At 45.4% G+C, this 22675-nt stretch overlaps 1 protein-coding gene across 1 annotated transcript in view; it reads right to left on the bottom strand.

Moving 5' to 3' along the window:
* Positions 1 to 22300, bottom strand: part of DDX58 (DExD/H-box helicase 58) — a 31589-nt gene extending 9289 nt beyond the window's left edge. Inside the window, exons 1-15 of the mRNA XM_033173489.1 lie at positions 22195 to 22300; positions 20090 to 20218; positions 16959 to 17137; positions 16025 to 16175; positions 15676 to 15807; positions 14584 to 14691; positions 12348 to 12498; positions 10134 to 10392; positions 9097 to 9259; positions 6865 to 6966; positions 5939 to 6096; positions 5163 to 5298; positions 2979 to 3127; positions 1947 to 2037; positions 1608 to 1778 (exon numbers count right to left, since the gene is read on the bottom strand). Of these exons, the coding sequence (XP_033029380.1) occupies positions 1608 to 1778; positions 1947 to 2037; positions 2979 to 3127; positions 5163 to 5298; positions 5939 to 6096; positions 6865 to 6966; positions 9097 to 9259; positions 10134 to 10392; positions 12348 to 12498; positions 14584 to 14691; positions 15676 to 15807; positions 16025 to 16175; positions 16959 to 17137; positions 20090 to 20218; positions 22195 to 22300 (2185 nt within the window). The remainder of the gene's footprint in view (positions 1 to 1607; positions 1779 to 1946; positions 2038 to 2978; positions 3128 to 5162; positions 5299 to 5938; positions 6097 to 6864; positions 6967 to 9096; positions 9260 to 10133; positions 10393 to 12347; positions 12499 to 14583; positions 14692 to 15675; positions 15808 to 16024; positions 16176 to 16958; positions 17138 to 20089; positions 20219 to 22194) is intronic.
* Between the last annotated feature and the right edge of the window lie 375 nt (positions 22301 to 22675).

Genomic DNA, 22675 nt, shown 5'->3' with positions numbered 1-22675 from the left:
CTGTATGTTTACAATTTACACACTCTCATGACACATTCACACACAGGCCCCTTTAAATAACTTCAAAGACAGAAATGGTAAGCTCTGGTCTCTCCAATTCCCCCCACTATCCCCTGCCTCCAACAAACATTCCCAAACATTTCATGGGGCCAGTGGAGGTTTAACCCAGAATGTTTAACTTGCTAGATTACCAGATGCCAGCATCAACAAAGTGATCACATTGTACTTTGAACTTGCTTTTCTTTCTTTCCACCTCTTCCTTTTGCATCATGCCTATTAAGACTGTAAGCTATTCCGGCAGAGACTAGGGCTGGGTGATATATCGCCCACAACTAGTTTGATGTCCATATTGTGATATCTGTTTCGTTATTTTTGACCTGGCAATATATCACGAATCATGGTGTGTGTGTGTGTTATGCAAAAGAAGAAGAAGAAGAAGAAGAAGAGTTTGGATTTGATATCCCGCTTTTCACTACCCGAAGGAGTCTCAAAGTGGCTCACATTCTCCTTTCCCTTCCTCCCCCACAACAAACACTCTGTGAGGTGAGTGGGGCTGAGAAACTTCAGAGAAGTGTGACTAGCCCAAGGTCACCCAGCAGCTGCATGTGGAGGAGAGGAGACACGAACCCGGTTCCCCAGATTACGAGTCTACCGCTCTTAACCACTACACCACACTGGCTCTCACAATGTGGAGCCAGCCAATGCTTCTCTCGATTCCTGCAGCCCCTGATGACTCGGGTGGCTCAGCTGTTCCCTGCCACTTGCAAGAGAGCAGGCGCTGGCAAAAATCTCAATGACCCGTGAAGCCAGCAAATACCTGTTGTTTAGCTCCATCCTTATTGCAGACATCATGATATATTGGTATATTGTGATGTTTAGTTGGTGCTATATCACAATGCTGATATCCAGCCCAAGCATAGACTTAATTTTGCTGGCTTCTGTAGTACCAGATGTTGGTGAATGCTGAGAGTTGGGGTCCAGCACTTTCCAGACGGGACCGGGGTGACTACCTCTGCTCTGAAGACTTTAAGCACGTAATAACTACCATGGTACCTCGGTTTAAGAACAGTCCTGTTTATGAATTGTTCAGTTTACAAACTCCGCAAAACCAGAAGTAGTGTCCCGGTTTGCGAACTTTACGTCAGTCTAAGAATGGAATCCAAATGGTGGAAGGTCACCGGCGGTGGGAGGCCTCATTACGGAAAGCGCGCCTCGGTTTAAGAACGGTTTTGGTTTAAGAATGGACTTCCGGAACGGATTAAGTTCGTAAACCGAGGTACCACTGTATTAAGCAAAACAGAAATAAAACCATGGCCGGGATCAATAAACCCATTTTTTTTTGTTCAGTGAGCGAGGGAATGTCTGCAAACAGACTCCCGAAACACCTGCTTTCCAGGCTCGTATAACCTGCTATGAATTGTCCAGCCGCACAATTGCATAGCTGTCAACTTTTCCCTTTTCTTCCGAGGAATCCTATTCGGAATAAGGGAATTTCCCTTAAAAAAAGGGAAAAGTTGACAGCTATGCAATTGGCAGTATAAGCTCACTCTCGGTTGGAACACCATCCCGGCTTATGGGCATTCCCATGGAATAATTACGCCACCTACCTCGGACTTGTATCATTTTGATGACGTTGCCCGTATATTCGTACAGAAGAACGAGGTTGCACTGAGCAATATCTATCCCTTCATCGGCAACAGATGTCGCTATGAGCATCTTGCTGTCCCCATCAGTTTTGAAGGAGTCCAAGACACCTTTTTGATTCGGGAGTGTCATACCTTAAAATGAAAGGTTGACCAAGAAAAATAAAAATTATCCACAGAATGAAAGCTATCAACACAGGCATTTGCCCTTAACAAAGGCATTGCTATTTACTGTTCTAAATAGTGTGGTCTTCTGAATCAGTATTGCCTCAACAAAGTTAGTAAAAGACGAAGTTCCCTTACCTGTTTGCTGATTTCTTTTCCCACGGCCCATCAATACGTCTGGCTTTAGGTGTTGAAGTTGGGGGTTCTCTTCTATCCAGTTCTTCAATGCCTGTAAAATTTACTGGTCTCAGAATTTCTTTCCACCCAATCTTTGATTCAACTGAGCTTTAGGCCACACTCCCACATATATCTACACAGACAGAGGTTCAACATTTTTGTAAGGAATCCACAGCGTTCTTTTCAACTCACTAAACAGTCACCATCTTAAAAAAAATTCAGAGCACTGAATACGCATGACAGGAAACCTGTTGTCCTAGGATTGAACCCTTCTGGGTGGTTTGAGGAGATGTCACTCTTTCCAATAGGTCCTCTTTTGGTGACACTGCATGAAAGCCCAGTGTCATTGATACACTCGAGTCACATCATGCTGAAGCACAATTTAGTGTGATGCTCACAAGCAGGAAAGAGCCTGGTTAAGTTCATATTCTTCCATCTCCCCTCCTGTAGCATAGGTAGGAGTCCAGAAGCTTCAGTTTCAACTTTTGGCTAACCATGGTTTGCTAACCATGGTTTGCTATGTCATTCAAACAAACATGTCAACTGTTGTTTGTTTCAAATAACCCACCTACAAACCATATTTTCTTAAGATGAGTTGTTTAACCAGTCCTACAGACACCATAGAAAGCTATGCTTAATCAAAACTTCCAAGTTTCCAAACTGCACCTAGTCCTGATCACTCCTGTCACATTGAATTGGCACTCATCCATCCTTTCAAACAGAGAGAAGTCAATACTTCACTCCTAGCCTCGCCATTTTACTCTTGATGAAATGAGACGGCAGAACAAAATTATTTTTGGATTGTGTGTTTTATGTTGAAATGTCACAATTATTTTACTGCGTAGCTAATTTATTTTTGTAAGCTGCATAAAAACAACTTACTGGTTAGGAAGCCAATGTTATTGATTCACATTTCAGTCCCCAAAACAACAGAATAAATAGACAAGATATTTTCAATTCCCCGATTTGGGCTATTAAGACAGGTTCTCTTACAGCTACTAGTGCCCTCGTCTTCACAAAGAGAATAGTCCGTGTCTGTGGGTTGAGGCGGTATTCTTCTTCCAGAATAAAAGTGACCCTTTCCAATTTGGGATTTTCATTGGATTCATCCTGAGCATCTTTACACAGCTCTGGCAATTTAGCTGCAGAGAAAAAAAGTTTTTATCTCAATGTGTGTGTGATGTATGAGAGATCATACCCCCCCTGCCCCCGAAGAACAAGGCAGAATCTAGTACACAAGACCATTGCTAGTTTCTCTTACTTCTCTATAATACTTGCTTAGTTACTTAAAAAAAAAAAAACAGACTAGCTGAAGCAGTGCCGGATTTACGTATAAGCTAAACAAGCTATAGCTTAGGGCCCCACTCTCTTGGGGGTCCCAAAAAAATTTAAAGGAAAAAAACTGGATATACTTCGATAAAATACATATTTTGTTATGTGCAAATGGCTTTAGATACCTATTAGGTCCATAAATTAGCATACAGCATATATTCAACACAAAAAACAGTGACAATTGGACATATAAAGGGCCCTATTATCTTCAGTGACTTAGGGCCTCATCAAACCTAAATCACCAAACCCTGAGTTGAAGCAACTTACAAATATTTTTTTCTGTATTTCACCCAAAAACATCAGGCAGGACCCATGAGATGATCTTGTTTTATCATCTCAGCAACCTTTTAAGAGTTCCATCTGCAAAGGATCGAGGCAGCTTGGCCACTTCCTGCTTCCTTTTCACTTCTTGTGGTGCTGTGGTCTAAACCACTGAGCCTCTTGGGCTTGCTGATCAGAAGGTCAGCGGTTTGAATCCGCTCTGTGGTGGTGAGCTTTCATTGCTCTGTCCCAGCTCCTGCCAACCTAGCAGTTCAAAAGCGCACCAGTGCAAGTAGATAAATAGGTACCGCTGCGCCGGGAAGGTAAATAGTGTTTCCGTGCGGTCTGGTTTCCATCATGGTGTTCCGTTGCACCAGAAGCAGTTTAGTCCTGCTGGCCACATGGCCCGGAATGCTGTCTGGGGACAAACGCCAGCTCCCTTGGCCTGAAGCGAGATGAGCGCTGCACCCCATAGTCGCCTTTGACTGGACTTAACCGTCCAGGGGTCCTTTACCTTTACCTTACCTTACCTTTCTTTGCTTATATAAAACTAGCTGGCCGGCCACACCTTGCTGTGGCTCTCCCTCTCTCCCCCCCTTTCTCACCTGGTTTCCCACAGCTTATCCCCACGAACTTCCGTGTGCCCCATTTCAGTTTTCCCTCCCCCCCTTTTCACCTGGTTTCCCACAAGTTATCCCGATGAACTTAAGCCTGCCTCCTCTCAGTCTTTCTCTCCTGTTTTCGCCTGGATTCCCACAGCTTATCCTGATGAACTTCTGCGTGCCTCCTCTCAGTTCCCCCGTTTTTGTCTTCCTCCCACTTACGCGGTGTGGTCAGTCCGAAACTCTGTTGATCTCCTACCTCCCTTCTCTCCGCCCCCCCCCCCCCGGTTTCGCCTGGCTCTCCACAGCTTGTTCTGTTGAACTCCTGTGCTGTGATTTGTTCCGTCACCTCTGCACTCCCATGTCTGTTGCTCACTGTTTTAAAATGGGAACTGGCCGAGCCTGAGGCAAGGAGTTGTTATGGCGGTGGTAGCTAAAGGTTGATTCGGCCCCTCCCCCGTCAACAGCCTATTGGCTGAGGCGACCTCAAGTTCCGCTCCCCCTCCCACCCTCTTCTGAAGTCTGTTGTTGTAAAGCGTGTGTTCCTTTGATGTCCACTGGAGGGCACTGGCGTTATTTTTGCACAAATTCACAGATTTACCTGGGAAAGGTGTGGTATTTTTGCAATCTAGGTATCCAAGAACCTTCCCATATGGCCAAGGAATGTTGTGTCCAAATTTGAAGGCAACCAGTCAAGCGGTTACGGAGCAAGGCCTTCGCATCCGCGCACCCATCTCGAACATTTATATATATAGATTGGTGAGAACTTGCTCCTTGTTTCCAACTTATACTTCAAATGCACTTGCTTGGCTACTACACCTCCACCAGGAAACGAGGTTTTACCACCATCATTTTCCTAGAAAAAGAGGTGCCGAAACTCACCTCACAAATGCCTCCCTCATTCTCTTAGAGTGGCATTGGCGCCCAACTGAGAGATGCTGGATTAAAAAAAAAAAAAGCCCTGGGTATTCCTTTGAAATACCTTCAAAATCCAATGTCAGCTTCTCCTCTATTTCATCAAAGCCTCCACTTCGGATATTCTCAAAGAACTCCTTCAGGTAAGCGAGTGCATCTTGAGTTCGTGCATCTTCGTTGATAATGAGGGCGTCATTGTATTTCTGGATGCAAAGGAAATTTCAAACACTTTTGAAATCAATAATTCAACTTAGGGGCTAAAACAGAGGTGGTGGTGGTGGGAGGAGCTTTTTCAGATTGAGGGCGGCAAGCTCCCTTCTGGACAATCTTCAACGACACACCTTCCAGTGGTGTGGGGGGGCAATGAAAGTAAACGTAGGCTTCGCGCGCTAGGCTGGTTGTGGTGCTAGACCCGCAGGAGTGGTAAGATGGACTCACGCAAACAACGATCTGGGTTGAAAATGGCCACAACTTTATTGATTACAGATGTACCGTATTTTTCGCTCCATAGGACGCACCGGAACATAGGGTGCACCTCGTTTATAGAGGAGGAAACAAGGGGGGGGAAAATATTTTTCTGGTTTTCCTCCTCTAAAAGCCCTGGTTTTTTTTTAGGATCAGCTAAAAGTTTTGCAGCTTTTTTTGCAAAGGGAAAAGCCCTGTTTTCTTCAGGATCAGCTAAAAGTTTTGCAGCTTTTTTTGCAAAGGGGGAAAAGCAAAGAGGAAAAGCCCCGTTTTTATGGGGTTTAACTCACATTTCTGCAGCTGCTAAAGCTCTGTTCGTTCCTGGATGCAGAGCGGAGGGGAAATGGCTGGCTTTCTGAGGAAAGAGTGGCTACTCACCCGAAGGTGCTCTGTGTAAATAAAGAGAGCCTTGCAAACGCGACTTTCTTCCTCCTTGTCTGGCAGCTGCAACACTCGGCATTTCTTCTGCACATCGACGATCCATTGCTCATATTTCTGGGTTCCAAAACACCGACTTTTAATGTGAGACAAAGCATCTGATGGGGTGAAGGGAGGGAAAAACAGGTATGCCGTTGCCAAACTCAATAAAAAGATACACATGTAAATGAGGCATGGGGAGCTTACACAGCGAACCTTTAAAGCATGACTTCCCCAAAGAATCCTGGGAACTGTAGTTTGTTAAGGGTGATTGAAATTGTGGCTCTGTGGGTGGTAAACTACAGTTCCCAGGATTCTTTGGGTGAACGCATTTGCTTTTAAAGGCATGTTGTGCGTTTGTAACCCTAGGTATGGAATTCACTTTCTAAAGAGGAACTATATATAGTTTATAAAGTGAAGTTAATCCATTAAGTTTATAAAGTGAAGTTGATCCATTAAGTCTCAGTGCTCTTGTGGTATGTAAATCTTTAGATAAGATATACAGATATAGATATAGATATAGATATAGATATAGATTGAAGGGCTGGGCACTCTGGTGTTGCTAACACTGTGGTTTGATTTCACCCCAGAGGCACAAATAGATAGCTGTGTATGCATGTATTTAACTGTTTTAAGAGTTTAACTTTTTCTATGTTATTTGTACGATTCCTTGGTTCCCGGTCTTGGGAAAAGGCAGGATATATAATCATCATTATCATCATCATCTGTGTAAATTGATGGTAACACGACAACAACAAGTGACATAATCATTATAATTAAGCTGGGGAAACAGTGACTTCCTCAAAGACATTACTTACCGTAAGTGTCCCAAAGACATATGGATGTAGCAGAGGAATGGCACCCCTAAGCCTGCCCCTGGCCCTTACCTATAGCATAGAGTTTTCTTGCTAGGCTCTCAGTTGCAGACATCATGTCTGCAATAATGGTGACAAAGCGGTTTTGGGGACGTTTCTTCACGAGCCAAGTCGCTGCAGTAAAGAAGAATCAACAACAGCAATATGTTATAACATGTTTATAACATGAGATCATCCATTCATGATTACTTGAGTCCTCACTCCAACAGAAAATGTGTTCTTTCAAAAACGGGGAGGACCTCCTCTTACACCAACAGGCAATCTCAATTTGCCTTTGCGGCTAGAAAAGCAATGCATGTAGGGAAGCCATAATTGACAGGTACTTTCCCATGTCCAATTAGCAGACTGGAGAAAGTACAATACAAGTGCATCAATGATGACATGGTAGATTAGACCACAATCCTGTTATCACAAGTAAACATGGCCTTAGCTTAAAAGGTAAAGGTAAAGGTGCCCCTGACCATTAGGTCCAGTTGTGTCCGACTCTGGGGTTGCAGTGCTCATCTCGCTCTATAGGCCAAGGGAGCCGGTGTTTGTCCACAGATTGCTTCCGGGTCATGTGGCCAGCATGACTAAGAGCTGGCGAACCAGAGCAGCGCACGGAAACACCGTTTCCCTTCCCACCGGAGCGGTACCTATTTATCTACTTGCACTTTGATGTGCTTTCGAACTGCTAGGTGGGCAGGAGCTGGGACCGAGCAACAGGAGCTCACCCCGTCACAGGGATTCGAACCGCCGACCTTCTGATCGGCAAGCCCTAGACTCTGTGGTTTAACCCACAGCGCCACCTGGGTCCCTTTTAGCCTTAGCTTAGGGTTGCCATATTTCAAAAAGTTTCCACTGAGCTTCTTTTTCTGGGGGGGGGGCAAAGTTGTGTCCCCTCCCCCACAAAATGTTTCCTCCTTTTTTAGGGAAATCGCCAAAAAATCAACATAGGAGTACAATGGCACTACAGGGAACCAGGCAGAGGGCCTTTTCAGCAGTGGCGCCCACCCTGTGGAACACCTTCCCATCAGATGTCAAGGAGATAAAGAACTACACAACTTTCAGAATACACCTGAAAGCAGACCTGTATCAGGAAGCTTTTAATGTTTGATGTTTTATTATGTTTTCATGCATGTTCGAAGCTCACCACAGCGGCTGGAGCAACCCAAACAAATGGGTTGGGTAATAATAATAGTGCAATCCTAACCAGGGCTGGATCTAGACACATTAAAAAAAAAGTTTCAGGAAAGCTCATATGGGAAATCATGTTGCCGAAAGATCGAACTCTGCTGCGGCATCTGGTGCCACAGTGTTATAACGCATTTTAAACGCTTAAAAAAAACCTAATGTAGCTGAGTCCCAGGTCTACTCCAAAGTAGGTCCTATTGAATTCAGTGGGGGTCCCAGGTAAGTGGGGTTAGGATTGCAACCTTGGCTGAAGGTATGAAGAGAGCAGAGCCATTGAGGAAGGCACCACGCCATGATGTCTGCAGGCTGTGATCTATAATCCCACTGTTCCTTGTGGGTTAATCTCCACAGTGTTGCCCACAACATTGGGAATCTGCCAATGCCATTAATGTAAAAGAGCAGTGGGATGGCAAGGGTCTATACCACAACTTGAAACACCCCTCCAGACTTGCTCAGGTCTAATCTCCTTTACCGTGTAAGTAGATCTCCCTGGGCATCTTCTTCTAATGGGCATGGGTAGAAGCTACATAGTCTTTATCCATAGAAACATCACCTTGCCCACAAAGGTCCATATAGTTAAAGCTATGATTTTCCCAGTAGTGATGTATGGAAGTGAAAGCTGGACCATAAAGAAGGCTGATCGCCAAAGAATTGATGCTTTTGAATTATGGTGCTGGAGGAGACTGTTGAGAGTCCCATGGACTGCAAGAAGATCAAACCTAACCATTCTTAGGGAAATCAGGCCTGAGTGCTCACTGGAAGGACAGATCCTGAAGCTGAGGCTCCAATACTTTGGCCACCTCATGAGAAGAGAAGACTCCCTGGAAAAGACCCTGGTGTTGGGAAAGATGGAGGGCACAAGGAGAAGGGGATGACAGAGGGCGAGGTGGTTGGACAGTGTTCTCGAAGCTACCAACATGAGTTTGACCAAACTGCAGGAGGCAGTGGAAGACAGGAGTGCCTGGCGTGCTCTGGTCCTTGGGGTCATGAAGAGTCTGACATGACTAAATGACTAAACAACAACAGAAGCTACATTCCTTCAAAAAGACAACTGCTAAGATGTATACCAACATTTTTGGGGCTTGTAGACAACTTCCTCCAGGTCCTTTATGTTTTCTCTGACTGTCGATATAACTTCGGCATTCAGCATAGCACAGATCTTGCAAATGTATTCCACCGTCTCACCCAGGCTCTTGGCACTGCCAACTCCAAGAGAGGCTGTCAGTCCTACAATCTGAGCACATGTTGCAATTGATTTATTTGCACACCTGCAACTGTGGCAGTTTAGCCCCTATAAACTGCACACCTTGCTTTATGCATACGTGCAACCTTGGTTTAAGGAGCCATTTGGCGCCTAGCTTATGTATCTGAGACAAAACTGGTTAATGCGAATTTTACCTTTGCACACTAGGCTAGATTCTACACACACACACACACACACACACACACACACCCTTTCATCTAGGCAAGCAAGAGGAATTATCAAAGCTGAAGGTGACATTTCAAGGAAGCAGAAACACTCAAGGAAGGTGTGAGGTAATTCTATGGAAAGGTATGGTCTGAGGAGAGTCTCTGTGACCAGACAGAGAAGCTGAAGTGCAGAGTTTGACCCCGGGGCCTGACCTATAAAAGCTGTTGTGACTCGGAGTGGGTGATATATTGTCCAAAACCGGTTTGAAATCCATAGCATGATATCAGTTTCATGAATTTCGACCTGGCAATATATTGCAAATCATGATGTGAGTGTGTGCTACGCAAAAATCATCACAATGTGGGGGAAACTGTGAAACCAGCTAATGCCTCAACTTATTTCAGACATCAGTCTATCACAATGTTTAGCTGGTGACAGGTATTGGCCCACCCTGCTGTTCACCTCGACATAGTTCCATCCTGATTTCAGACCTCGTGATATAGCGGTATATCGCGATGTTGAAAACCGGGTATCGTCCAGCCCTAGTTTTGACTTCACCCATCCTGACTTTCCCTGGCAGACGGATGCAATACTTCTGAGCTTCTAATAGTTGACCCATGAAAAAGCTCCGAGTTTGTTGGTTTTGTTTTTTTGGCCTGCATTCCCAAACCTTCTCCGCGACCGAACCACGTCTCACCTGAGGCAGCGGTGTTGCGGCTTGCTCAAATTTAAGGTCCAAGTACTTGGACATCAACACGCTGTAAGGGTGATTCCCGGTCGTGTTGTGGCACTCGTCGAAAACCATCAGCGTGAACGACGAGAGGGAAGCTTGCTTTCCGTAGTTGAGGCAATTCACGAGAATCTGAGGCGTCATGATGGTGATATCGTTCGCCTCGATAATCATATCCGAAGGGGCATCCACTGCACTTTCCCCACACAGGCCTGCAACACTGAATCTGGAAGCGAGAGGGGGAGACAGATGCTGTTCATAACACCAGGAGTTCACCTTGGGTCTGAAGACACGTGAGGAGAAAAATACCACCGTATGAAAGATCTACGTGCCCAAGTCCCCACTCCACCTTCTGCTTTATCGTTTAGTAATTTGGCACCCCCAGGAGAAATTTGCGAGGGGAAAGATGAATGGAAAATCGAAAGGTGGGAGGTATTTAATTAAATATACTGTCTGCACCTGCTCATCCAACACAAGGAGACTCTTTCTGGTCAAAGAACAGCTGAACCAGGCCACAATTCACCATCGGCAAATACTAGAAAGCTTTAGCAGGAGCAGCTGGTGGGGAGGGCTGGCAGCACACATTTGGCCTCTTCACAGTGGCACTACTGCTGCTCACCAGGAGTGGGGCGGGTAGGAGGCATCGGGGACTGTCGCCCCGGGCACAAATTCTGAAGGGCGCAACTGGGCCGCCAGACTGGAGGTGGCTCCCTTTTCCGGCCCGGCAACCTGTGGCAACACACATCTCCTGAGCACCCGGGTGGGCTCGAGTGGAGAGCGAGCAGTTGGCCAGGCCCTTCCCTGCTGGGGCAGAGCCCCCTCTTGCTGCCCGCCCCCTTTGTCATCACACGCTTCTCGCACCACGGCTGGCACCAGAGCGGTGTACTGGGTCGCTACTGCCCTGAGGCTGCCACAGAGCCCATGGCATGGGAACAGGCAGCTGCAGGCATGGTGGCATGCCGTCAAACGAGGAAGTGGGCAAATGAGCCTTGTCGGCCTGTCCCTTTTGTGCCTTGCCCCGGGCACTGGCAACAGAGGCTATGCCACTGGTGAGAGCGCCAGGAAGTGGTGGCAATGACACTGCCAAGAGGCAAAGCACATGCCACTCCCTCTTCCAAGCCATTCCTGGGTTTGAGCATTTGACTGCTCTGAAGGGCTTTGGTTGAAGATATTTTTTTTAAAGCATTCAATCCACCTGAACAACAACAGGTTTAGGTTTGGCCCGATACCTGCTGGATTTTCTCTCGCGTGTTTTATCGGAACCAGTGCATTCCGTCCTTTCGACACCTACCATTTAAATGGACCTGATCCTTCAGAGGAGCTTTACAGAGCAGACAGGCAGGCCACATGGAACGGCCAGCAAGGAAGCTGGGAATCATAGGCAGTTCCATGTGGTGTCTTCCGCCACTGGTGACTGCCTGCGCTCCTTCTCGGTCATCTGCAGTGATAGCAGATGGTCCGAACAAGAAGCTCTGTGCCCCTCTCTCAGCTGCAGGGCTTGGGGACCAGTAGTTTGGATTTGGCTTTGGAATCCTGCTTTATCACTACCCTAAGGAGTCTCAAAGCGGCTAACATTCTCCTTTCCCTTCCTCCCCCACAACAAACACTCTGTGAGGTGAGTGGGGCTGAGAGACTTCAAAGAAGTGTGACTAGCCCAAGGTCACCCAGCAGCTGCATGTGGAGGAGCGGGGACGTGAACCCGGTTCACCAGATTACAAGTCCACCGCTCTTAACCACTACACCACACTGGCTCTCAGCCCTTGCTATACAGGAGGATTCCTGGCTACACAGGGTGTTTTGACGGACGCTAGACCAAGCAGCTGAATGACGATGTCAACCCTAGGTAGCAGAGCTCAGTTAAACTGTGGACTGGTTCCCCCAGGCATGACCAGGCATTGCAGATCTGACCATAGGTGTCAACTTTTCCCTTTTCTTGCGAGGAATCCTATTCGGAATAAGGGAATTTCCTTTTAAAAAAGGGAAAAGTTGACAGCTATGGATCTGACACAGAGATAAAACTCTTCCTTGCAATGAAGGTAGGAAGACAGGGCACCCACTTCTCTGGAACGAAAATTAGGAATCATCTTTCTTGTATAGGATCTATATAGAAAAGCCTTCTCTTTCCCAATTGTTTGGGTTCAAGAAGGCCCAACGACTACATAGGTGGACTTAAGGACGTACTTTCCCTTGAAATATTCCTCGAAGACTTTCTTCTGCTGTTCATAGACTGGGACTTTAGTAGTGAGGAAGACCACTTTCCCCTTCCGTCCAGGAGGCATGTTGCGGAGGTGATGGTCACATATCATAATAGACACAAAAGTCTTCCCAGAACCTATGAAGGCAGAATGCAGAAGACAGGGCCGGTTGGATAGATTTGCAAAGCAAAAGCATCTCACTGCTCCTGGAACGAACCAAAATGGCCTTATACCTTCCTGCAACTTCCATACCACCTTCCATACCACCTGCACAATTCAAAGTGTTGGTGCTGACCTTTAAAGCCCTAAACGGCCTCGGTCCTGTATACCTGAAGGAGCGTCTCCACCCCCATCATTCAGCCCAGACACTGAGATCCAGTGCCGAGGGCCTTCTGGCGGTTCCCTCACTGCGAGAAGCAAAACTACAGGGAACCAGGCAGAGGGCCTTCTCGGTAGTGGCGCCCGCCCTGTGGAACGCCCTCCCATCACAGGTCAAGGAGATAAACAACTACCTGACATTCAGAAAATACCTGAAGGCAGCCCTTTTTAGGGAAGTTTTTAATGTGTGATATTTTTGTATCTGATTTTTGTTGGAAGCTGCCCAGAGTGGCTGGGGAAATCCAGCCAGATGGGTGGGGTACAAATAATAAATATTATTATTATTATTATCATTATTGTTATTATTATTAGGAGATGACTGTATTGCATGTACCAACAGAGGACCTGATCCCCTGGCTCAGAATTTGGACTATGAGAGGGTAAGCCTCTAATTTCAGCTCCTACCCCTGAAATATCCAGATATGTACATTTCCAATACATTTCCGAGCACAATTCATAGTGTTGGCGCTGACCTTTAAAGCCCTAAATGGGTTTGGCCCCAAGGTGCACTCATCCATTGTCAGCCAACCAATATTTTTTTGTAAGCTGCTTAAACATTTTAATGACTGTATACTGCTCAAATTCCCTCCATTAGATAAATAAATAGCAAAACAGTCATGAACTTATAACTTGAGTTTCCCAGCTGGAACAAGGGGGTAATTTGAGCCTTTTAAGGCTATTGTAATAATGCCATTCCCACCATTTTGGGGTGGGTGGGTGGGATGAATTTGCCACACCCCTCCTCCCCTGGAAGAAGAGGAGAGGTGGTATCTCCCCAGGGGAAAATGTTATGGCCCAATGGGCGATTTCGCTCAATGGGGAGAGGTGGTGGCTGTTGGGTTTCCTACACCTCTCACTGTGTAGGATTGGTATATCACATGTCTGTGTTATGCATTCCTTAACAGATTGTTGGAATCACGGAGCGGATGTTTACTGTACTCTGATTCTGTTTGTTGTTCACTACTTCTTCAGACTTCTCTCCGGCGAGAGGAGACATGTTTTCTTTTGTTCTGCCTTATGCTTAATAAAGTAGCTTTTTAGTGCACAACCTCTGCCTAGCTCAGTCTGCGTTTAACTCTGCTGGATTCTGAATAGGTGCCCAGTGTCTCCAAGACGTGGGTCATAATAAATCGTCTGGGAAGGCTGTCAGAACTCCCTAGAGCTGCACTCTCATCGCTGATGGGGGAGACAGGCTGGAAACGTTCCTGTCGTATGCCTAGGGGGGTCGTCCTTGCCCCCGGCCAACCCAACAGCGACAAGCTATTTAAGTTTGCTCTGCCCCACACTCTCCCCTCTTTTTTATTCGGCACCTCCCTCCGCCCTTTTGCAGTGTGGGCCTGCAGGCTGGTCATCTGTTTTCCAAGGGCAGAAGAGGAATTTTTTTTGGGGGGGAGACCCTAATCGACCAGTCTTCTTTCCCCCCGCCTATTCCATCCTGTAAGGTGATGTTTATTGGAATGCTGCTCCCTCAATTTGGCTAGTTGCCATGTGGCCCAGGCAGGTGAGGAAGATTTCAGAAATAATGAAACACTTACCTGAGGCGGTGTTGGGTTGTGGGCACCACTTAGTCACACAGTTTTTTCTATGCCCCCAGGTGAAATTACCCCCATCTATTAATGAACACCTGCCCGGACTTTAGTTGATCTGGTTACACAGATTGAATCTGACTTAGTTTATCGGTTCAAGTTATTATATTTAATAAATATAACCTACTCGTCCGCATTTGGTTGTCTTGACTCTTCTTCCTGGTGTGCTGGCAACGACTGTGACGTTTGTGAAGCGATCTGAACATGTGAGATTTGTTGCAATCCAAATGCTGGCTATTACCATTTAATAAAACTTACCAGTAGGGGCACAGATGATGGTATGCTTGCCACTGAGAGCAGGCTGGGCAAGTTCAGTCTGGTAACTCCTGGCCTCCTTTGGAACATAAACGGATCGGGGGCAAGGACCTAGGAACACAAGCAAGGGAAAAGCACTTTGGGAAAAGGCACTTCTTAAAACTTACATGTTATCTATTTAAGTAACGATACAAACCTTGTACTTACAAGTGCTAATGAAACACTCAGCCATGGCCCGCCATGGCCCTCCATCCCAATATTATTTTCAGGCTAGTGCCTCTACTTTTTTAGTCTATATGACATTTATATACAATTGTTTATGTACAGCTGTTTAAAGTCTGTAATAATAGGGGTGATTATACAATGGGCTAAAGAGTTTGGATATAATATTCAGTTAGAATCTCGGGAAAGGTTGAGGAAGGAAGATATTAACTTTACTGCACGCAGTGCGCTTAAAGAAAATTTGATGGAAATGATGTATAGATGGTATTTAACACCATCAAAACTTGCTAAAATGTATAGGACAAGATCTAGCGAGTGTTGGAAATGTAAAGAAAAGGAAGGTATCTTTTACCATATGTGGTGGACTTGTAAAGAGGTAAAAGCTTACAGGGAAATGATATATAATGAGTTAAAGAAAATGTTTAAAAACACTTTTGTTAAAAAACCAGAAGCCTTTTCACTGTGTATAGTAGGTGAAGAGATACCCCCCCCAAAAGATAAAAGACTGTTCATGTATGCAATAACAGCAGCAAGAACCCTTCTAGCCCAAAAATGGAATCAAAAGAAGTACCAACGAAAGAAGAGTAGCAGATGAAAATGATGGACTTTGCAGAACTGGTGAAGCTGACAGGAAAAATCCCGAAACCAAGTGTTCCAAAAAGACTGTAGTAAATTTACACAATATTTTAAAAAAAAATTTGCAAGAAATTAACAACACTAGTAGGGTTATCCGAAGACTTTTAATGAGAATTTTTTTAGCTTTCTATATTAAATATAGGATGACTGACGGTCGAATAAAAGAATGGATGGATGGATGGATGGATGGATGCAGATTCTTATACGGATGCTAACACAGTTTTCATATGGTCTTACCCAACGACGAGGAACCCGGGCTCGCGCTAAAATTGTCCGATTCCGCTTCTTCAGAAAATTGTATATTGATATCAACAGCACAGGCTCCCTCGTCCTCGTCTCTCATTTCCACACAGGTGTTATCGACACTACCTGAACATGACGTAAAAGAAAAGGCGTCGAACATTCGCACAATGGTTGTTTTGGTGGCGACAGTGCCAGGCTTTCAAAATGTGTAGATAAATTTTGAACTGGGGCGGGGTGAGCTGGCATACACACCCTCACCCCACCATGCATGTGGGTAAACTCCCCATTTTGAGAAGGCCTGGAAAAGGGCTAAAGATGGCCCAATGACCACTGTCCCAGTTACCTTCGTTCAAATTCCACAGCTCACTTTGGTCGTAATATCCATTCCGGTCCAACGCCAGTTGGAAAGTTTTGGGCCAGTTTTCCTTATCCGACCTACAGAGGCATTCTACAAGCTTCCCTATACCCGCTGCATTTCCTTCATTCCTTTTAACCTGCAAGACAAGTCCAAATTATTAGCATGAGAGAGAACAAATATACATCCTCTATAGCAATTCCCTGGTTCATTTGATTTAAAAAAAACAAATCAGTTCAAGGCTGAAGACGTGTTCCTTAAAGGTAAAGGCAAAGGGACCCCTGGCCATTAGGTCCAGTCGTGGACGACTCTGGGGTTGCGGCCCTCATCTTGCTCTATGGGCCGAGGGAGCTGGCGTACAGCTTCTGCGTCATGTGGCCAGCATGACTAAGCCGCTCCTGGCAAACCAGAGCAGCGCACGGAAACGCTGTTTACCTTCCCGCCGGAGCGGTACCTATTTATCTACTTGCACTTTGACATGATTTCGAACTGCTAGGTTGGCAGGACTTGGGACTGAGCAACGGGAGCTCACCCCGTCACGGAGATTCGAACCGCCGACCTTCTGATCAGCAAGTCCTAGGCTCTGTGGTTTAACCCACAGCGCCACCCGCATCCCGTGGAGGGACACAATTCTGCTATACATAAAGGCATGCTTATTGCGTTTCATAATCTCTGCTTACCAAGTATTTTTCGTTCTGAAATACAGTGGTACCTCTGGTTGCGGATGCAATCTATTACAGAGCTCCGGCTGGATCCTGAGGTTTCCGCAACCAGAGGTGCCTGTTCTGTGCATGCAAGCAGCGCAGTAGAGCGCTTCTGCGCATGCGGCAAAACCCGGAAAAATACTTCCGGGTTTGCCGCATGCATATCCCGAAGGACACATAACTAGAGGAGCACGTAAGTAGAGGTACCACTGTAATACCTGTCGAATTTCTTCAACCTCCTCGTGTATGAGGCATTCATCCATGTGGAGTAGTATCTGAGCCGCATCAATTTCCCTCAAAGAGGGCAGAATTCGATTCAGCAACTTCCTGTGAACTTGCAGCTTCCCAATCTTCTTAAAATCCCAATTTTCAATGGCTTCACGGAGGCCGGTATAACCTTTAGAAACAAGCGAGAGGGGAAATGTATAGCTTCCGATAAAACTTCCAAGAAAAGGCGTGGCTCGACCAAGCATCAACTTATTTCCTTTGTCAGGAACAGTTCATCCTAGACACTTGGGACTGAGCTGCAAATATAACATTTTAAGTGTGTTTTAAGTGCATTATACACATGTGACACTAGATGGCGATGGTGAGCTATGGGCAAATTCAATGTATATTTTAAAACTTTTTTGTTTTTGTTTTTTTTATTTTTAAAAAACATTTTCAGTGTTTTTTTTAAATTTTATTTACTTTATTACATCTATACAAAAGAAAAAAGAACATTGAATAAAAAAACAAACAAACAATAACCAAAGAATAACAATGTTAAAAAAATTACATGTTGAATTCTTCCTAAAAAACCACAAAAGTGAAACAATAACCAAAGAATAACAATGTTAAAAAAATTACATATTGAATTCTTCCTAAAAAAACCCACAAAATGCATTCAATTTATGCCTTCCTATATTCCCAATAATTCAGTTGTAAATAATACAAAGCAAAACATAACATCCAATTCTATATTTCATATAAATCAATTCTATTAACCTTTAGTAATACTTCTTTCTTCCTTACTTCTGTCCATATTTGTCTATTTCTACTATCTGTAGAAGCCGTAAGGGAAGGGGAAGTAACAGATAGTGTTTTTTTTATTTATATATGAATTTATATGAATTTATTAAAGAATCATCAGTTCCCAGGACTCTGTATAGCACAGTTAAAACCAAACAAGTGCTTAAAAAGTGCTACCCTTTACCCTTGTAAGCATATGTTACGGAGAAAGCACTACAATTAAATGCTATTGCAATTAATGCGAACCATCTGATTTCCAATGTGATAAAACAAATTCATATGGGAATTTGGAAATTCTGTTCAATGAAGGCTAGGATCCAAATAAATCAATATTACTAGTTCCCCTTACCTATGGGAGCTTTGGAGTTCTGTTTCTCCAGCATTCACCCACAAAACCACCACCTTCGAAAGCAGGTAGTATTTCAAAAGCAGTGTGTATGCCAGGCATGTGTGTGTGCCTGTTACTCTAAGAAAGAAATAAAGGAGTATGTCCAAGCCCCAGGGCCTACCTAAAATAGTTCTCTGGATCCTAGCCAAAGTAATAAAGTATTTCTTTGAGCTGCTATGGAAGTATTCTTAAGATACAAATGAAATTGTTTAATATTTTTTTTGCCAAACAGGTACCGGGTAATATTCTCTATCACTCTTCCTACTTTTTAAACTTCACAAGAATTTATGGGAGGCTGTTCCCTTGATTTAGTTTTTTTAAAAAGGTTTTAAGTGAGATAAAATCAGGGCTTGTTATAGATCATGCTGGTGTTAACCATTATAAACAGTCTACTAATATTTTATTCACTTCCTGCAGCCAATTAGAAGCTGTGCTTTGGTTTCCGAACGTTTTGGAAGTCGAACAGACTTCTGGAACGGATTCCGTTTGACTTCCAAGGTGCAACCATAATTTGAATCCATTGGTTCAGGTCCTACCCTCTGGAGCAGCAGAAAACAAGCTTGCTCCATATTCCCAAGTGACAGCCCTTCAGATATTTGATGACATAATACAGATATTTTGTAGTACAGTGGCTTTTAATTCACTATTAAAAAAAATTCTTCCAGTAGCACCTTAGAGACCAACTAAGTTTGTTATTGGTATGAGCTTTCGTGTGCATGCACACTTCTTCAGATACACACGAAAGCTCATACCAATAACAAACTTAGTTGGTCTCTAAGGTGCTACAGCGGGTGGCGCTGTGGGTTAAACCACAGAGCCGAGGGCTTGCTTATCAAAAGGTCGGCAGTTTGAATCCCCGCGACGGGGTGAGCTCCCGTTGCTCGGTCCCAGCTCCTGCCAACCTAGCAGTTTGAAAGCACGTCAAAGTGCAAGTAGATAAATAGGTACCACTCTGACGGGAAGGGAAACGGCGTTTCCGTGCGCTGCTCTGGTTCGCCAGAAGCGGCTTAGTCATGCTGGCCACATGACCCGGAAGCTGTACGCCGGCTCCCTTGGCCAGTAAGGCGAGATGAGCGCCGCAACCCCAGAGTCGGACACGACTGGACCTAATGGTCAGGGGTCCCTTTACCTTTAAGGTGCTACTGGAAGAATTTCTTTTATTTTGTTTCGACTATGGCAGACCAACACGGCTACCTACCTGTAACTTTTAATTCACTAGTAAGCTACAGACATTAACTTTGTACATGAACAACTGATCTCAAAAAAGCATTCCCAGCCTTTGAAGCCTCTTTTCCCCACATATATTTCCGCCAGCCCTACAGTCTTCAGGACAAAGAACCTTACTCTTTTCCACAGTTGTTGCTTCACACTCCTGCAAAGGAGATTTTCCAAGGCACCACAACCATCAGAACAGTTTTTCGTATAAATCAGGGATTGGGAACTTGCTGTTAGACTCCAACACCCATTAATCTCAGCCAGCCTTTTTAAATAAAAACTTCCTGTAGTCCAAAATGTTTGGTCTTGCTGCAGAATTCAAATTCTGCATCCATTCCTAACTTTCTATTTTCAGTTGGCAGGATGCTGCCATCCTCATGCTGTACTCAACACTGGTTCAAGTAAAGTGAGCAAAATTCAAAAGCAATGATAAGATTTTGGAACGCAGAAACAAGTAAATCATCAATCCATTAATTCCAGCACGCGGGGGGGGGCACCTAAATTGTTTAATTTGGCATCTTAATGATTGGTATTATTAATTGTATTAAAATTTGGCATTGTTATAATGAGGCTATTATTGGATTGTTGTAATTGAAAACTAATAAGAATTATTATATAAAAAAAGAAATAAACCACCACTTTGCTGAACCAATGTTGGGTACAGGAAGGCTACTAATTTTAACAGATGCATCTCATGCAATTAAGCAACTTGAAATTTTTACAGCACACTCAAACCTGCTGTATTCAACGCGTCCAAGAATCCACGGAACCATCCTTCTTCCGTGAGATGTACAATCGAGTCAAGAAATAACCCCGCAGCAATGGTGGGCTTCTCCTTATGACTTTGGATTTCCTCCACAGTCTCTGGAATGAAGTCAGAAGACAGCCGTCAGTCACTCTTTAAGTAAACATCTTATCTCAAGTAGAAGAAGAAAAAAAAGGGGGGAAGGCAGTGTTATTTCATTTCAGAAGCTTCTCAAGGATTGAAGAAGAGTTACCACATCTCTAAAAGCAAGGGGAAGAATGAAATCAGGGATAGGTGAGGGACAGAGGATAAGGCTCAAGGTCTCAGGGTCGTGGGCTGAGATCCAGCTCTGAGGGCCTTCTGGTGGTTCCCTCACTATGAGAAGTGAAGCTACAGGGAACCAGGCAGAGGGCCTTCTTGGTGGTCGTGCCCGCCCTGTGGAACGCCCTCCCATCAGATGCCAAGGAAATAAACAACTATCTGACTTTTAGAAGACATCTGAAAGCAGCCCTGTATAGGCAAGTTTTTTAATGTGTAATATTTTATTATGTTTTTTAAATATGTTGGAAGCTGCCCAGAGTGGCTGGGACAACCCAGTCAGGTGCCTGGGGTACAAATAAAATCATCATCATCATCATCATCATCATCTTTTTTTCTCTTTTTCTCTTTTAATTCTTTTTTTATTCCTTCTTTATCTCCACCCCCCTTCTCTTTTATTTCCCTTTTCTGCCTCTGGATTAATGCTTCAGTTTGGATCAAAAAAGAAAAAAAACGCTATGTGACAATAATTTTTGTATTTATCTTTATAAACTCTAATAAGATGTATTTAAAAATAAATAAAATAAAGCTAGTTAGCAACCAATTAGTATGCCCCCTTGATACTTTCTGAAACCTTCTTTGAGGTTTTAAAATCAGGAGAAAATAATAATAATAACAACAACAACAACACTGATCACCGAAGAATTGATGCTTTTGATTTATGGTGCTGGAGGAGACTCTTGAGAGTCCCATGGACTGCAAGAAGATCAAACCTATCTATTCTGAAGGAAATCAGCCCTGAGTGCTCACTGGAAGGGCAGATCCTGAAGCTGAGGCTCCAATACTTTGGCCACCTCATGAGAAGAGAAGACTCCCTGGAAAAGACCCTGATGTTGGGGAAAATGGAGGGCACAAGGAGAAGGGGACGACAGAGGACGCGATGGTTGGACAGTGTTCTCGAAGCTACCAACCTGAGTCTGACCAAACTGCGGGAGGCAGTGGAAGACAGGAGTGCCTGGCGTGCTCAGGTCCATGGGGTCATGAAGAGTCGGACACGACTCAACAACAACAAGACTTAATTTGAACTGCTGCCTTTTCTTCCTGGCCCAAGTCCAACAGATCAGCATCCATGCACTACAATGGCATCTGGGCTCGAAGCGACTTGCAAGGATGCTGGGCTATGAAAAACTATTTAAAGCTAAAGGGACCCCTGACCATTAGGTCCAGTCAGCCCCGTCTTACCCATTGGGGCTACTGGTGTGGGGCGCCGGGGCGCTGGCACCCCCCCCCCCCCCCGGGGCACCCCCGCGAGCACAGCAAGCGGGGGAGTCGTGCGGCCCCACCGGCGGCCGGCCGCTTGTGCACCGGCCGTGCTGCTCCCCGGGGCACAGGGGTGCCGGAGGGATCGCTGCGCCACGGCGGCCGATGTACTTAAGATGGCCCTGGGTCCAGTCATGTCCGACTCTGGGGTTGCGGCGCTCATCTCGCGTTACTGGCCAAGGGAGCCTGCGTTTGTCTGCATACAGCTTCCTGGTCATGTGGCCAGCATGACAAAGCCACTTCTGGCGAACCAGAGCAGCGCACGGAAACGCCGTTTACCTTCTCGCCGGAGTGGTACCTATTTATCTACTTGCACTTTGACGTGCTTTTGAACTGCTAGGTGGGCAGGAGCTGGGACGGAGCAATGGGAGCTCACCTATGAGCCACTATTTAGAAGCTCTTTAAAGACACCACCCCCAACAGCCAGATTTCCTCGCTGTCAGATACCATCGCCGTTTCCTGCTCTCCAGTAAGTGCATCGTGAAAGGCAGGCAAAGAAAGACATGTTGCAGCTCACCATCGCTGAGCCAATCCTTCATGTAGCTCACGACATACGCAGGCTTCAGCGTCTCCACGATATAATCCCGATAGCAGAGCAGGCTCCGCTTCTCCTCTTCGCTCATGCCGGTCTCCCTCCAGCCCTTCTTGCAAGCGCCTTTCTTTCCTCCTCCACCAACGCGACTCGTGCAAATAAAATAAAAAAGGAATGCTGTGTAATGCAAGTTCCCGGAGGCAGCAGGCAGAAAGCGAGCCCTCCTTCCCCGGCTGGCCCGGGCACAATCCTGCGCCCTCCGCTTTATAGAGGGGTGTGTGTGTGTGTGTGTGTTCCTGCGTTTCCCCGAAGTCAGCTGACGGGCCGAGGGAGGACAGGGAAACACCCCCGGCAAGAAGCAGGAAACGAAAGTGACGAATTGGAAAGCGAAAGTTGGCATGTGTTTGGTCCGTGGGGGCGGGGGCAGGGGCAGGGAAGGAGGCAGCCAAGAACGGGGCGCGCGCAT

This window comes from Lacerta agilis, chromosome 16 (assembly GCF_009819535.1).
Source record: "Lacerta agilis isolate rLacAgi1 chromosome 16, rLacAgi1.pri, whole genome shotgun sequence".
Taxonomy (NCBI): Eukaryota; Metazoa; Chordata; class Lepidosauria; order Squamata; family Lacertidae; genus Lacerta; species Lacerta agilis.
The sequence above is the reverse complement of the archived record's forward strand: the minus strand, read 5'-3'. Positions and strand labels throughout refer to the sequence as shown.